At 39.2% G+C, this 16,544-nt stretch overlaps 1 protein-coding gene across 3 annotated transcripts in view; it reads right to left on the bottom strand.

Moving 5' to 3' along the window:
* KCNAB1 (potassium voltage-gated channel subfamily A regulatory beta subunit 1) overlaps window positions 1-16,544 on the bottom strand; it is a 418,964-nt gene that overhangs the window by 22,833 nt on the left and 379,587 nt on the right. For all 3 annotated transcript variants that reach the window (XM_034957646.3, XM_003830650.5, XM_003830649.6), the window contains exons 9-10: window positions 1,287-1,372; window positions 516-636 (exon numbers count right to left, since the gene is read on the bottom strand). In XM_034957646.3, coding sequence (XP_034813537.1) covers window positions 516-636; window positions 1,287-1,372 — 207 coding nt within the window. The remainder of the gene's footprint in view (window positions 1-515; window positions 637-1,286; window positions 1,373-16,544) is intronic.

Below are 16,544 nucleotides of genomic sequence, written 5' to 3'. Positions count from 1 at the left end.
CTTGGGTATATTATATATAGATATATTTCCCCTGTCTCTGAAGACATTAGTTCTATCTGCACAAATGTATAGTACCCGACTTAATAGTTGTTGAATTTCCCATTTCTAACTCAGTGCCAGGGCCAGAGTAGTGGATACAGATGTATATATCCACGATTTTTTTTGAAAGGTAGTCATTGTTTACTCGAGCAAGCACCAATGAAAAATGAACTTATTCATTGGTTGTTCCTTTTATTCAGTATGCATTTTTTTTTGAACACCTGCTGAGTACAGCTGAAACACCAGTCACAATTTACAACTCTGCTTGGCTTTCATCAGTGATACCTTGTAGACTAAATGCAGATTCTGCTACATTTTGATTCTGCTACAATCTCTGGAATGCATGGTTCTTACAATGTCTATGTTAATTAGGGACATTTAGGAAAGCATTTCAATAACACTGTTTTTATTTTTTCCCCGAACCAGTGATCTTTCTCTTGTTAAAAATACTCAGTAGCTTTTATTTTGAAGATTACCTATTTTGTGGTAGAGCTCTGGCAGCTGGACCTCCACTTTCTCTCTCTGGAAAAGATGGTACTCAGCTTGTTCACAGACCGGTGGGATCATATTGAACTGTCTTGCTACAGAATAGGCTTCCTAGGGAGGAATGAGATTACAACCGAATTTATACTGATGAGAAATAAGGCTTCGCTGTAATTTGTATGCATGAGAAATGTTTACTTTGGTGAAATCAGTACAAACCAAGAAACATGTAGGATGCCAAATAATAAGCAAATTTGTCACCACTGATTTCACTAAGAGCAATATGAAATGTAGGAAACCCTTATTAATTCTTTGGGAGGGTTTGGATTGAGTTAAGTCCAGGGCAAATTAGTCAAGGTGTGAATTGTACACTATGATAAAGAAAATGTAGTTTAACTATTTTTAAGTTCCTAAAGAAATAAGACTTAGACTAACATATAAAAGTATCTGTAATTAGCTTGGTATAAACAGTATAGTTAATACAGTTTTTTATAAGAAAACTAGAATACTCTGTTAATATATCTCATTAGCTGTGAAATTCACTTTACCCTCTTGCCACCAAAGAACACTGTATTCTCTGTTGTATTCTGAACGGATGAGCTCCGGCTCCAATATCCATCTCTGTAATGATGGAATTGATTCTAGAATTCCAGTGCCATAGTGATTGTGAGAAAAGTTTGCAAAAGATCTTGCAATTTATGCATGGCATCTGAAAAGCAATAATAAGGTACTCAATAGCCATTTAAAAATAGAAGTTAAATTACCATGATCTCCATAGCACTCCATCTCGAGGTGCCCCAGTACATCGCCATGCCTTGGTTTATCACATGTGTCATGGCTCGGACAATTTCTGTGGAAGGTCAAACAGACAGCATTTCATGAATTTGTCTACTTTTCAAAGTTATGTGATTTTTACTCCTCTAGCCAAAGCTTAGAAGCTTAATGCAATTGTTTGTTTGATTAATAAAATTAGCCTAATATTGGTGACAACATTATAGTCTGACATGAAATATTGATGGTGTGAAGGCTGATGGTACCTTTGGGCAAACTGACATTCCATTTTCCATTTGCAGCAACAACACTAAATGATATTGAAAATATAATGACCACTTTAAGTTCTTCCTTTACTTTTATTGCTTGATGATTCCTGGCCTAATAAAGAATACATGATTTACCTTTTTAAGAGCCTGAGTACCTTTCCTACTAAAGTGAAAAGTAAGAGAAGGCATTTGTTTTAACTTTGTAGAATGTAAGGTCATTGAAGGTGAAAGGCTTGTCTTTGTATATTGGACTTGCAGAGCTGGGCCTCACACAGAATGGGTCTCTAAGAGAGGTGACTCAACAACAATGTGTTTAGCAGAAAGATAAACATATTAAATGCTGAACAAACAGCCGAAGCCACCGTGGCTCACAGCTTGCAATGACACACCCTGTCCTTGATCACTTTGAACCAAATTTTGTCCTAAGACACCCACATAATTGATTTCACTGGGGCCTGTTTGTGGTCCCACCCAGCGTGCTCATCAGCCTCATGCAGCTCGACATCACATTTCCTAAACAGGAAAATGAATCCCTTCCCCAGAGGATGGAGCTGAGCAAATCCTCTTGGCACCAGCCAGATGTGCTGCAGAACAAGAGAGCATGGAGACCCTCAAGTTTAATTTAGTTAAAATTCACAGACAGGGTTGGATTTCTTCTACAAAGCAGGTCAGTGTTTAACAGGATGCCAGGTCACTCGACAGTTTCAAAGGGTCACAGGCCTTGGGATTTTTTATTTCTCAGTAATACCAGTCAGTTAAATGCCCTTCAGAAGAACCAAATCCTTGTCTCAAAGTAGAGTTGCAGTAGATGTATTTTATTATTATTATTATTATTTCTCATGAGCAGGCACTGTCTAGATTGATACGGAACAGGATTTGTAATGAAATGGCCAGAGTCAGGGTCTTAGCCTCTTTGCTTGTTTGGCTGGTGTAAACTTTTTTGTTGTTGTTTTTTTTTTTTTTTTGAGATGGAGTCTCGCCCTTTGGCCCAGGCTGGAGTGCAGTGGCACGATCTCGGCTCCCTGCAGGCTCCGCCTCCTGGGTTCATGCCATTCTCCTGCCTCAGCCTCCCGAGTAGCTGGGACTACAGGTGCCCGCCACCACACCCGGCTAACTTTTTGTATTTTTAGTAGAGACGGGGTTTCACCGTGTTAGCCAGGATGGTCTCGATCTCCTGACCTCGTGATCCTCCCACCTCGGCCTCCCAAAGTGCTGGGATTACAGGCGTGAGCCACCGCTCCCGTCCTTCTGTAAACTATTTTTAATTGCCCTTGATTTCTTTTTTGGAAGATGGAAATGCTTTCATTCACCATTGTGTGTCCAACAGAGGTAAAAGCTGGCTTATAAGCAAAATAGTTTTCTTTTTCTTGGAGAAAGACTCTAGAATATCAAATTATTGCCTAGCAACTAAAACTATGAAGTTCATTCTCCATTTATAAAACATATGATTAAAAAAGTGTAAGGAACCACTTTTCTTCTCTTTCATTATACAAATGGAGATGCGTGCCTATGATAAACAATTCTAGAAGTTGAAAACAATGATATGAATCTCTGCCCCAGATAGATTCTGTCTTTAGATGTCTCCATCACTGCACCAGCTCCCTTTCCCTTCACATCCTGTGTCATTCAGAGCTGGGAGTTCAGCCAATCAACAGTATCTACTAGGTGTCTGCTGTTCTGGGTGCTGGAGATACTGTGGTGAATCAAACATGCTGATAAACACAGAAGAGGTTAACAGAGAATAAACTGAACCTGGCCTCTCCCTTAACTCTGTCTCTGCCATCAAGTAAGACAGGCACAGAATGCTGACAGGTGGCTTGGGCACGTGGGAGTCCTTGACAAAAGCAGTGAAGATGGAGTGGAAGTTGTGACTCTTCCTGCACATGCATTCAATTATACAACACACAAGTATTAAAAGCTTAATATTTGCCAGTCACTGTGCTGGTTGCTGGGTTCTTCTGTGAGTAAAACAGACACAAATTTCCTGGACTCAGGGAGTTTCAAGTTGAGTGAGAGATGGAGGGGTAAACAAGTAAGTCATTATAAAATGTAAAGTGTTATAAAGAAAATAACACAGGGGACTGGGACAGGAAATGAAAGAGAAGACATATTTAGTGGAGTAAGGAAGGTCTCACTGAAGAGCAATCATGTTTAGGCATAAAAAAGAAAAAAAGGAACCATCCTTGTGAAGAACAGTGGAAGAGCATTCGAGGCAGATGATGTAGTATGCGCCTAGGCCCTGAGGAAGGACAGAGCTTAGTGAGTCCCAGCAATGGGAGGGAAGGAGGACAGGGGTATGAGATGAAGTTGGCAGAGGGCAAACCATGTCATTTGTATGTTATTCAAGGTTTAATCAAGGCATTAACATTTTATCAGGTAAGGGGATGGTAGAATATAGTTTGCATTTCAGAACAGTCTCTGTGCTGTGGAGAATCATTAGTAACAGGGAGGACTGGAGGAAGTAGAAAGAGCTTGAGGAAGGTATTGTTGTATTCTAGGCAGGAGATGAGGGTGATTTGTAATAGGGTGATGATGGCAAACAGAGAGAGTGGTGGATGGATTCAAAATAGATGTTGAAGGCAGAATCCACAATACTTACAGATGGACTGAGTGTGGTCAGGGAAAGGGAGGAATTAAAGCTGTTTCCCAGATATCTGGCTGTTTACAGAGATAAGGGAGACTGAAGGAAGAACAGGTTTGGGAGAAAAATCGAGGGTTCTTCTTTGGACATGTGAAAAATGGAGATGCATGTGAGATACTAAAAGGGAGATGACGGGCGGGGCACGGTGGCTCACGCCTGTAATCCCAGCACTTTGGGAGGTCGAGGCGGGTGGATCACGAGGTCAGGAGATCGAGACCATCCTGGCTAACACGGTGAAACCCCGTCTCTACTAAAAATACAGAAAATTAGCCGGGCGTGGTGGCGGGTGCCTGTAGTCCCAGCTACTCGGGAGGCTGAGGCAAGAGAATGGCATGAACCTGGGAGGTGGAGCTCGCAGTGAGCCGAGATCACGCCACTGCACTCCAGCATGGGGGACAGAGCGAGACTCCATCTCAAAAACAATAAAAAATAAAAAATAAAGGGGAGATGTCAAGTGGATATTTAATAGTTGGATAAATAAGACAGTGAGCAATCTGGGCCAGAGGTGTATATACATTTATTAGTTACCAGTCTATTGATTATATTTAAATTCATGAAAATGGATGAGCCTTGTAAGGAAAGTCTATAGACAGAAAAGAGAAGAGTTTCTGATGGCCAGCCCAGGGGTTAGAGAGAGGACCCATGCAGGATGCTGGGTAGCCGGCAGCCAAAGGGGCAGGAGGGAAGCCGGCACACAGGGATGTGTCAGACCAAGAGCAGAGGGCACTTCAAGAGGGAGCCATGCCCACAGGGTGGAACGCCATGGACATTTGTGTCAGAACAGCCCCAAACAGTGTCCACTGGATTTGGCCATATGTAGGGAGACCACTGCAGACCATGAGAAAAGCAGCTTCAGTGTCAGTGATGTGATGGGATCAAGCAAGTTTGGAGCCATTGGAAGCCACTCAATGGAAGAATGAGTGGAAGAAGGAGAGGCCTTAAACACAATGCATTCAATAAGTTTGGAAGAGAAATAGGACAGGAGCTGAAGGGATATTCAGGGTCACGGGACATTAAGAGTAAGCCTGTGTGCCATTTGGAGTGACCTAGGAAGAGGGAGTTATTGATGAAATGGCCTGGGGGCTGGGAAGGAAGAGGGAGAGAGACTTGATAAAGGGAGAGGGAGGAGGGACAGAGCCCCTAGAGGTAAGAAGGACACTTTTGTCAAGATGATGGGACCCAGGGAGGTTTGTAGAACCATCATGGGAAGACATGGCAGCACCTGTTTGATGAATTCTAGTCTCAATAAACTGAACCAAGTGTAAAAGGAGGCACGAGATGTGTAGCAGAAATGAGAAAAAGGTGCGGAGAGCCTCTGCGAGGCGCTCCAATGCCTCAGGTCTTTTTGTTGCTGGTAGTTTTTTTCCTCATTGTTTAGTTTTGACTCTGAAGAGAAAAGCTTGGTGGAATTGGGAAAAGGGAACTCTGTGAGTTCTTGTCCTGGAAGGAGGCTGCAACATCAAAAGCAGGGAGAAATTGCAGGAGAACCAAGAGGCTGCAGTTTTGGATATTCATGTTGCCGTGAATTAAAATTTAATTCTATTTCAGAGAAAAATTCGTTTAGCTTACTAATAGGAAACAACCATACTGATGGACAAGGTAGGTTTTTACGTGATTTGAATAATTAAGAACACTAGAGGGCAGCATTGCTGAAAGGAAAAATCAACTGTCTTCTAGATACTGTTAAGTGCATAACATGGAGATGCATTTTAAAAGCCTCCTAGGCAGAATAACAATTCTGAGTGGGGAAAGGATGTTAGAAAGATAGTTTAGTGCACTGCATCACCTGCCTCTGGGAAAGGAGACTCAGACAAATGTGATTAAACCTGATAACCCAGTACTGAATGTGACTCTCCTGGTCTGGGCTCCTTCCCTAGTTTTCCAGAAGCCTTAATCCCAGTGGTTCTCAACTCCGACTGCATATTAGAAACACCTGGAGTGGGGGCTTTACAAACTATCCAGGCCCAGGCTCCACTGAAATTCTATTATATTAGAATCTCTTGGGGGTGAGGCCCCAGCATCGATAATAATTTAAAAACTCATCCCAGATGATGATTCTAGTGTGCAGCCAGGATTTAGAACCAACGTGCTTGTCTACACCAATGGTCTCAGGGTGTAGCTCCTGGACCAGCAGCAGCAGCAGCACCTGGAAACTTGTTACAAATGCAAATCCCAGGGCCTCACCCCAGACTTAGTAAATTACAAAGTCTGCATATGTGTTTTAAGCAGCCTTTCAAGTAATGCTGATACACACTGCTTTATACTATTCCCAAGTAAGCCATTTCAATGGATACAAACGTCTTCCTACATTTCCTCTTTTGCTTTTTTATCTAATCCAAGTGCTTCATGCTATAATCTTTAGTTATTTGCCTTAGTACATAAGCAAACAGATAGCTAGTATGATAGCTACTCTCTCTCTCTCTCCCTCTCCCTCTTTCCCCCCCGCCCCACTCCACCGCTATGAATCAGAATCGCCTGGGAAACTTGACAAAAATGCTGAGGTCCAGGTCCTAGCCTCCTTCAGTGAGCCAGGGCCTTTGTATTAGTTTCATTAGCTCTCAATCACAAACTTTTAGAAAAACTGACTAAACTACTGAAAGACTTTGTTAAGTCCTCCCTCTGCGCTCCTTTCCAGGTTGAAATAATCATTATTCTTTAACTTAATGATGCCTCCCCAGCGCTCACCCGCCACAGGCAGCTCTCGTACATACTCCCTGTATCCCTAGCACACAGGTGGCTCCCTATAAATGCTGCAGGTCCACTTTGTTTCCCTGAGTACTCAATTTCCTTCTGTAAAGTGAGAAATGATATGGATGTTGTGAAATTCTTTCAAAGCTTGACGTGGGATAATGGGTGTAGAATAACTTGTGAATTTGAAACAGTAACACAAACTGAAAATGGCCCAGGTTTCTTCTCAAATAGGCCCAGATTCTGACATTTTGGGGACGGTTGTTTCAGTAATGTAGGCCATCAATGTTTTAAAAAATATGCATTTTATGTCAAAGAAATTAATACAACTATTTGTTCTGAGTGAAAACAATTTTGGTTGATCAATATTTTAATTTTCTAAATTGGATCACATGCCAAAAGTGGTAGCTCACATTAAACTTTTTTTCCTGCAAAATGTTCCCTAGAACTTTGAAAGTTGTAAGCAAATAGTTGTACTGCATGAAAAATAAGCCATAGGGGTAAAGATAAAAATATGCTTATTAGAAATTAATGTTTTGATCAGATAAAATGTACTCAAATTAATCTGGCCACAGAGATAAAAGCAAAAGATAAAAAAGATAAAAGCAAAAGAAGCCTTAGAGGTAATCCAGTGCAGTTCCTTCTTATTCTAGATGAGGAAACAGGTTAGGAGTGAAGTTTTTAGGCATAATTAAAAGCTTGAATATTATTAACAATTATAAATATTTTAAATATGCTTGCAAAATGCTGAGAAAAAACATGCAAAATAATAATTGTATTATTTAGTGGAATTACATGCAATTTTGTTCTTAATTTTTCACATTTCCAGTAAATATGTTATACTTTTATGTAAAAAAGAAGAATGATTATCTAACAAGCAAAGGCACCACTTTAGACACTAACATGTTATATATTTAACCAAATAAAATTGCCATTTTTAGAGCCCCATAATAGTTTAATATTGACAGTATCCTATGGTTCAACACAGCTGATATCAGACTTTTTTTTTTAAGAGGCAAGGATCAAGATGGAGGCTACAACACTGGTATAATGCAAGAATTTGGTTTCATCAGAGGAGTTGCTGTTAACACTAATAAAAAATAGGCCTAGACCTAGGCACAATTTTTACTTCAGGTCAGCTGTTTGTGATTTATCTACCTTAAGTTGTTTATTTATTTAACTTCAGAAGCTTGTGGTGGTGGTGGTTTATAACTGTACTGCTTTGAAGCTTAGAGGAATCATCTTGAATCTTGATCAGTCCTTCATATTCTGAGCTGCAGAGAATCCTCTCAGCTTGATGCCTGGAGATAGAGGACTATCATTCTTCAGAGGACTGGAAACTTATAATCATAAATGAAATGATGTCATCCTTAGTATGGATCATGAGTCACATATCTTAAAGGTTTGCTGAATGTCTGAGGACAGCCTGGTTCCATTTGCCTTACAGAGCATGTATTAGGATGCAGGAGACATTGTTTTTTTTGGTCCCATCACAGTCACTAACCTTTGACATCTCTTGTCCTTGCTGAGATCTCAGTTTCTTCAGTGCAAATGAGCAGATTGATATTAATTAAGCATATACTTAATCTTGACAATAACTGTTTAGGTGGGAATATTTGAATCCCATTTTGTTGAGGAAGAACCTGAGACTCAGAAAGATAAAATCACTTGGGCCAGGTCTCAGCAGATAGTCTATAGACCCCATCTAGCTTTGAAGTTCTGTGATCTGTCATCGTGAGAGGTTCTTTGCATAATGCATTGATGGAGAAGATGGTTTGGGGAGAGAAAACTAACAGAGCATTTACTTAATTCACCTCATTGTGTGTTTGTGAACATGTGATGCCTTGTGTGGTTATATCCATCCATCCCTTTGCATTTAATACACAGATGGCTATAGTTCATGATGAGTATAAATGACTTGGGAAATATGAGCTGTCTTTTTGTTTTTTTTCGAAGAAAGACTAAAATCTGATGACTCTTTGAAAAGAGAGGCAAAAAAAGGGCTGGTGTCTGCATCTGATCTGTCAAAGCTTAAAGAAAGAGTGGTCTTCACAGGGCAGTTTATAGGGAATATGCTTTCTGGATCAGGGCACTGGCCAAACTGATTCTGAATCAGAACAGAACAGATTCAAGAGACTAGAAAGGAATTCATGTACTGAGCCAAGTCAATAAAACCTCTTCTATCTGGAGAAATTGAACCTTCTTCAAAACTCCGACCCAAGAATGGAGCTTTATGTCTCTGAAAGCAATGCATTTTCCTCCACCCTGTAGCTACCCTGAGAGAACCCTCCCTAAAGAGCACGTGGTCCTCAACCTCTCCTCTCTGCCACACACTGGTTTTCCCTGACTCTAGACAGTTTGAAGTGAGCCTTTGATATTGCCCAAATATGATTTCAGAACCTTATTCTAAAATGTGAAATAGGTTATTGAAATGGGACACTTTTAGTCTCACTTTTAGCTCAAGTCCAAAGGCTCTGAACAGCAACTGTTGTTTTTAAGTACCCCTGAGTTCCAAAGTGAAGCACTAGACCACCTATGCAGGAGACCATGGTGAAAAATGTTTGGTCATCTTTAGCCCAGCCTTCACCTTGAAAAAATAAATGAGTTAAAAAGAGAAGCCCTTTTAGAACTGATCAATAAATTCATTAAGGTTGCAGGACACAAAATAAACATACGAGAATCAGTACCATTTCTATACGATAACAACAAACTAGCTGAAAAATAAATCATGAAAGCAATATCATTTACAATAGCCACAAAAAATTAAATACCAAGTGATATGGTTTGGATGTTTGTCCTCTCCAAATCTCATGTAAAAATGTGATTCACAATGTTGGAGGTGGGTCCAGGTGGGAAGTGACTGGATCATCAAGTGGATCCCTCATGAATGGTTTGGCATCATCTCCTTGGTGATAAGAGAGTTCTCACTCACTCAGTTCACATGAGAGCTGGTTGTTTAAAAGAGTCTGGGATCTCCCTTTTCTCTCTCTCTTGCTCCCTCTAGCCTTGTAATACACTCCCTCTACCCCTCTTAGCCTTCCACCATGATTATAAGCTCCCTGAGGCCCTCACCAGAAGCAGATGCCAGCACCATGCTTTCGGTACAACCTGCAGCTCCATGAGCCAATTAAACCTCTTTTCTTTATAAATTACCCAGCCTCAGGTATTTCTTTATAGCAATGCAAAAATGGCATAATACACCTATAAATAAATTTAAGAAGGTAAAAAATCTCTACAATTAAAATTATGAAACTGATGAAAGAAATTGAAGAGAACACACAAAAAATAGGAAGACATCTCATGTTCACAAATTGGAAGAGTTAATACTGTTAAAACGACTATACTACCCAAGGCAATCTATACATTCAATGTAATCCCTGTCAAAATTCCAATTACATTCTTTGCAGAAATAGAGAAAACAATCCTAAAATTTACATGGAACCACAAAAGACCCAGAATAGCCAAAGCAATCTTGAGCAAAAAGAACAAAGCTGGAGATATCATACTACTTGACCTGAAAATATACTACAAAGATATAGTAACTAAAATAGTGTGATACTGGCATAAAAACAGACACATAGATCAATGGAATAGACTAGAAATAAATTCACATATTTACAGCCAACAGATTTTTGACAAACGTTCCAGGAACATTCACTGGGGGAAAGGGAATTCTCTTCAATAAATAGTTCTGGGAAAACTGGATATCCATGTGCAGAAAAATGAAACTATATTCCTATTTCTCATCATGTACGAAAATCAACCCAAAATGGATTAAAGACCTAAAGGTAAGACCTGACCTGAAGCTATGAAACTACTAGAAGAAAACAGGGGAAATGCTTCAGGAAATTGGTCTGGACAAAGATTTTATGGGAAAGACCTCAAAAGCACAAGCAACAAAAACAAAAACAGACAAATGGAATTATATTAAACTAAAAGCTTCTGCACAGCAAAGGAGCTAATCAACAGTGTAAAGAGACAACCTAGAGAATGGGAGAAAATATTTGTGAATTATTCATCTAACAAGGAATTAATTTTCAGAATATACAAGGAATTCAAACAACTCAGCAGCAAAAAAAAAAAAAAAAAAAAAAAAAAACAAGTAATCCAATTTAAAAATGGGCAAATGATCTGAATAAATATTCCTCCAAAGAAGACATACAACGGGCCAACAGGAAGCCCCTGTCTCTAAAAAAACAAAAACAAGGCATAAGATACCATCTTACCCATTAGACTGGCTACCATCAAAAAGATAAAAAAAAAAAAAAAATGCTGGCAAGAATGTGGAGAAAAGGAAAATCATATGCTGTTGGTAGGAATGTAAATTAGTACAGCTATTATGCAGAATAGTATGGAGGTTTCTCAAAAAACTAGAATTAGAACTACCATATGATCCATCAGTTTCACTACTGATTATATATCCAAAGGAAAGGAAATCATATGTTGAAGAGATACCTGCACTCTCATGTTTATTTCGGCACAATTCACACTAGCCAAGATATGGAATCAACCTAAGTGTTCATCAACAGATGAATTGATAAAGAAAATGTGGTATAGATACTCAATGGAATATTATTCAGCCCTAAAAAAGAATTAAATACTGTCATTTGTGGCAATATGGATAAGCCTGGTGGACATTATATTATGTGAAATAAGCCAGGTGCAGAAAGATAAATACTCATATTTATCTCACTCATATGTGGAAGCTAAATCAGTTGATCTCATAGAAGCAGAGAAAAGAATAGTGGTAACTAGAGGCTGGGATGAGTGGGAGGGAAAGGAGGATACGGAGAGTTTGGTTGATAAACACAATATTACTTCCAGATAGGAGGAATAAGTTCTAGTGTTCTGTAGCTTTGTAGGGAGACTATAGTGAACAATTGTTTATTCTATATTTTCAAATAGCTAGAATAGAGTATTTTGAATGTTTCCAACACGAAGAAATGATAAATGTTTGAGGTGATGGATATGTTAATGACTTTGATTTGATCACAACACATTGTATACAGGTAGCAAAATATCACACTGTGCTCCATAAATATGTACAATTTTTATGTGTCAACTAAAAATAATAATAAGAGAATAAATAAATGGAGGTTGAGAGATTATTTGGTCTTGTTTGAGTTTTGTGGCATTGCCCCTGTGACCTTTCCCTCCACCTCTATCTTTCACCTCATCTCTAAGAAAATAAAACTTTAGAACCTAAAATTCCCATTTGTAGAACTTGCAAGTAAGAACAGTTCCCTGAATTGAGAGCTTGACTTTGCTGTGATTTCTCCCAAACAGACAGACACAGGCTGTCCTGGGAACTCTGCTCACTCCTTGTACAACTCTCCCTACAAGGGGAGGCTATGGGATGCTATATCCTCTTAATATTATTTCTTGCTCCACCAGACATGTACTCTTTAATCCTAGCAAGACAGCAGTTGTTCATCTTACATTTAGATAAGAATGGCGAAGTGACTTGCCCAAAGCAATAAGAGAGCTTTCTACTCTATCCTCATTATTTCCCTGTAATTCTTTTATCACCACCCCCAGTTTTTCCAGCTTCTCACCTAGACTTACCACTGCCTGCTGACATGCTCCAAGAAATAATTATGTAGAATATGGTTCACAAAATTGCACCTTTTCTTTCAACATAATCTAAATATAGCCCCACCATTTTCTACTAAAACCTGGTGATTCCAAGTAATCAGTTTGCTGTGTTTGGTTAATGCTAAATGGTAGTAATTAAAGAGGTTATTCTATCCTGATAAAAGTGAGGTGGCATCCACAATGAGTATAGAGTACAATGCTATTATTGCATATGTCAAATTCTATAGGATTTGTGAATAGTGCAATGAATTCTAATTCATTTAAAAACACTCAAAATGAAAGTAAACCCATCAGTTTAAATTTTATCTGGAGCAAGGCAATGAACAAATTTAAACAAACAAACAAACCTAAGTGAACTGAAATTACAGGACTGTGCAACTTTCCTAGATACCTGACTTATATCTTCATTTGTGAAGCTAAAAGTTTTATCATTACTAGGTTGTAGGACACTGATCCTCTTAGCATCCTGGGGGTTCCTTTGGCAATGTTACTGAACTCAGTCTGTAAAAAAGCAACTTTTATAGTTTGAACATGGGTCTTACCCTGATGTGGGATATTTCCCTGACACAAATGAAAATGTTAAAATTTGAAAAAGAATTATTTGTCCTTCTAAAATTTGTGAAGTTTTGTTCTTGTCACCTAAGTTTCCGATTCATCTTGAATTTATGTGTGTGTGTGTGTGTGTGTGTGTGTGTGTGTGTGTGTGTGGTTGTAAGGTAGGGATCTGGTTTCATTTTTTTTTCATATTATAGAAAATAGAATGCCACTTTTTCCATGTCCATTTATTGAATAGTCCCTTCTTTTCCCACTGATGTTCTAGAGTACTTTTGTCAAACATCAATGTTTTATAAATGCTAGTGTCTGTTTCTGGAGTCTCTATTATAGGGACTAATATTATATTACATCAATTTATCCCATAGCCAGTACCTTCCTTAATTACTGAGGTTTCATAATGAGTGCTGGTACTGTGATAGGGCATGTCCTTCCCTTCCACTTTACCCATTTTCAGGAGTCATTTGGCTCTTCTTGGCCCATTACCCTTTCTTATATATTTTATAATTAGCTTATCAAATTATTTTAAAAGCTTGGAAGGATTTTGGTTGGAATAGGGCACATTTAGCAGAATTGGCATCTGATATGGTTTGGCTGTGTCCCCACCCAAATCTCAACTTGAATTGTATCTCCCAGAATTCCCACATGTTGCGGGAGGGACCCAGAGGGAGGTAATTGAATCATGGGGGCTGGTCTTTCCCGTGCTATTCTCATGATAGTTAATAAGTCTCACGAGATATGGTAGGTTTATCAGGGGTTTCTGCTTTTGCTTCTTCCTCGTTTTCTCTTCCTGCCACCATGTAAGAAGTGCCATTCACCTCCCACCATGATTCTGAGACCTCCCCAGCCATGTGGAACTGTAAGTCCCATTAAACATCTTTTTCTTCCCAGTCTCGGATATGTCTTTATCAGCAGCATGAAAATGGACTAATACAGCATCTTTAAGGTACTAAGTCAGGCCGGGCGCAGTGGCTCACGCCTGTAATCCCTGCACTTTGGGAGGCTGAGGGGGGTGGATCACCTGAGGCCGGGAGTTCAAGACCAGCCTGGGCAACATGGTGAAACCCCGTCTCTACTAAAAATACAATAATTAGCCAGGCATGGTGGCACATGCCTGTAATCCCAGATCCTCAGGAGGCTCAGGCACGAGAATCCCTTGAACCTCGCAGGCAGAGGTTGCAGTGAGCCAAGATCACACCATTGCGATTTCCAGCCTGGGCAACAGAGCGAGACTCCTCTCAAAAAAAAAAAAAAAAAGGTACTAAGTCTTCCTGTCCATGGACTTAGGATATATCTGCATTTATTCAATCTCCTATAATGTCTTTCAGTAAAGTTTTATAAATTTATTCATATACCATATACTCCTTGCACATCTTTTAAAATCTTTTTATTCCTACTTAATATTCTAAAAAATATTCTAAATGGTTTCTTCTTGCCTGTGCAGGCTTTTTGGACTCTCATTTTCCCTTCCTTTTGTTTCTATGGAGGTAAATAGCAGTTCCCCGAGGAGGAGAATGGAAGCTGACTATGGAATCTCATGCATTATTAATGTTTTCCCCTTGTCATACTGGTGTTCTGTATTGAGGGTAATTATATTTTAGAAATCAAAGGAGCAGATGACAATGGCAGCGGCCTCTAGTAGAGACGGAAAGGCCTACTTCAGGACATTTGCCTGGTTAGAAGGCTATCTTATCCCTGTATGAGACTCAACTGCTGCAGTCTATGCTACTATATTGATATGTAGTCAGTGAAGCCCCTCAAATTCTATCATAGAACGTGGTCAAGATAGTTTTGACCTAGAAAATTTTCAAAGCAGGTGTTACCAGTTACTCATCACTGCCATTGATGACGATACTTCCACAAACATCTGATTTTCAATAACCTGATTTTTCCAGTGAATGTCCAGAATGAATGATCTACAAAACGTATACAGAAATAAATAAGGAAATTAACCTACTCTGTAGGTTTATTTGATAGATCCAATTTATTCTAACTTAGAATAGCTAAACGAGACTTTTTTATATATCAGAAACAATTAATAAATCTAATCAGCAACATGTGGAAAGATATAAGTTGTTGTTACCCTTCATTTAACTATAATATATAAAAATGTCTAAAGATAATATCTTTAAGAATTGTTAGTTTTTTTATTTTGCAATTCTCTTGAGCTTTGGGTTGCAGTATTTCTTACTGAGAAATAAAGATGTCTCTAACTTCTTGATGTATTAATTAGGTTTTTTTTCTTTTTAAATGGAGTAAGTTATTGAAAACTCAGTTGGAAGTCTTAAATTGTAAAAGATTTATCTGCTCATGTCACTGGAAATGCAGTCACATGGTGCTTCAGGAATGATTGTTCCAACAAATCACTGAGGACCAATCTTTTGTCTAACCCTCCACTCTGCTATCCCCAGGCTGGTTTCCCTTGTGGCACTGGTGTGGCTGTCAGTAACGTGTGAGGTATGTGCTTCCTTGCACCTATTCAGCTGGGCCCTCTGCTTCATCATTCCAAGAAAGACTTCTGAGATTTACTCTAGGCTGTTCCTGTCACATAAACCAATGACTCTGGCCAAAGGGGAAAAACAAAAGGATCGTTTAGCTTACAACCCAGAGCCTACCTTGCAACCAAGGAGTGGCAAGGAGAGAGTAATGCAGTCTTCCTCTGGGTCAACTGGCAATCTTGGAAAAGAGTCACCCCCATATGAAAATTTGGGCACCTGAGAAAGCAGGGTGGCTGCTGGGTAGACAAGCAACAATTTCTACTCTGCTTAGATTGGGTCTTGTGGGTCACACCAGGGAGCTGGGTTCCTAGGCCACATGGCAACAGAGGGACAGAGAGGGCATGGACTCTATTGAGTGCCTACCTTGTGCTTGGCTCTGGGCTGGGAATTTTTCCATTACTGCATTTATGTTTTGCCACAGCCGTATGAGGTGGTATTATTACATTCCCACTTTATGTTTGAAAAAATCAGGTTCAGGAGGATGAAAATTTGATGAAGCCAGTTTTAAATTTCTCTCTAAAACCAGCCCTACCCACTAGCCCCCAAGCTCAAACAGAATGAAGCAAAATATCTTTATCCCTTTTTCTTCATCCACATTTGTATTTCATGCAAACTCTTTTGATTATGTGATTTGATGCACATAGAGGGTTAACAATATGAAGGGACCTCAAAAATTTCATGGAAAGATGAAATTAAAAGATGACAATACAAAGTATAAACTTTATTTCTCAACTTAAGCCCCATCAAGTTCAAGGCACTTTTGTAAGCAGTGGTACCAGCCATTTAGTTCACCCCTAAAAAACTGAGGGTCCTAGAAATTTAACTATATCAATAGTCTTTTCACATTATTAACTAAAGAAAAATGGGTCCCCTTTGAAGATTATTTTTAAGATTAAGAAACAAAAAAGAAGGCAGAAGGAGCCAAATCAGGACTGCAAGATGGATCCCTCATGATTTCCCATCAAAACTCTTGCAAAATTGCCTTTGTTTGAGCAGGAACATTGTCAT

Source organism: Pan paniscus, chromosome 2 (genome assembly GCF_029289425.2).
Source record: "Pan paniscus chromosome 2, NHGRI_mPanPan1-v2.0_pri, whole genome shotgun sequence".
Lineage (NCBI taxonomy): Eukaryota > Metazoa > Chordata > Mammalia > Primates > Hominidae > Pan > Pan paniscus.
This window is presented reverse-complemented; position numbering and strand designations above follow the sequence as displayed.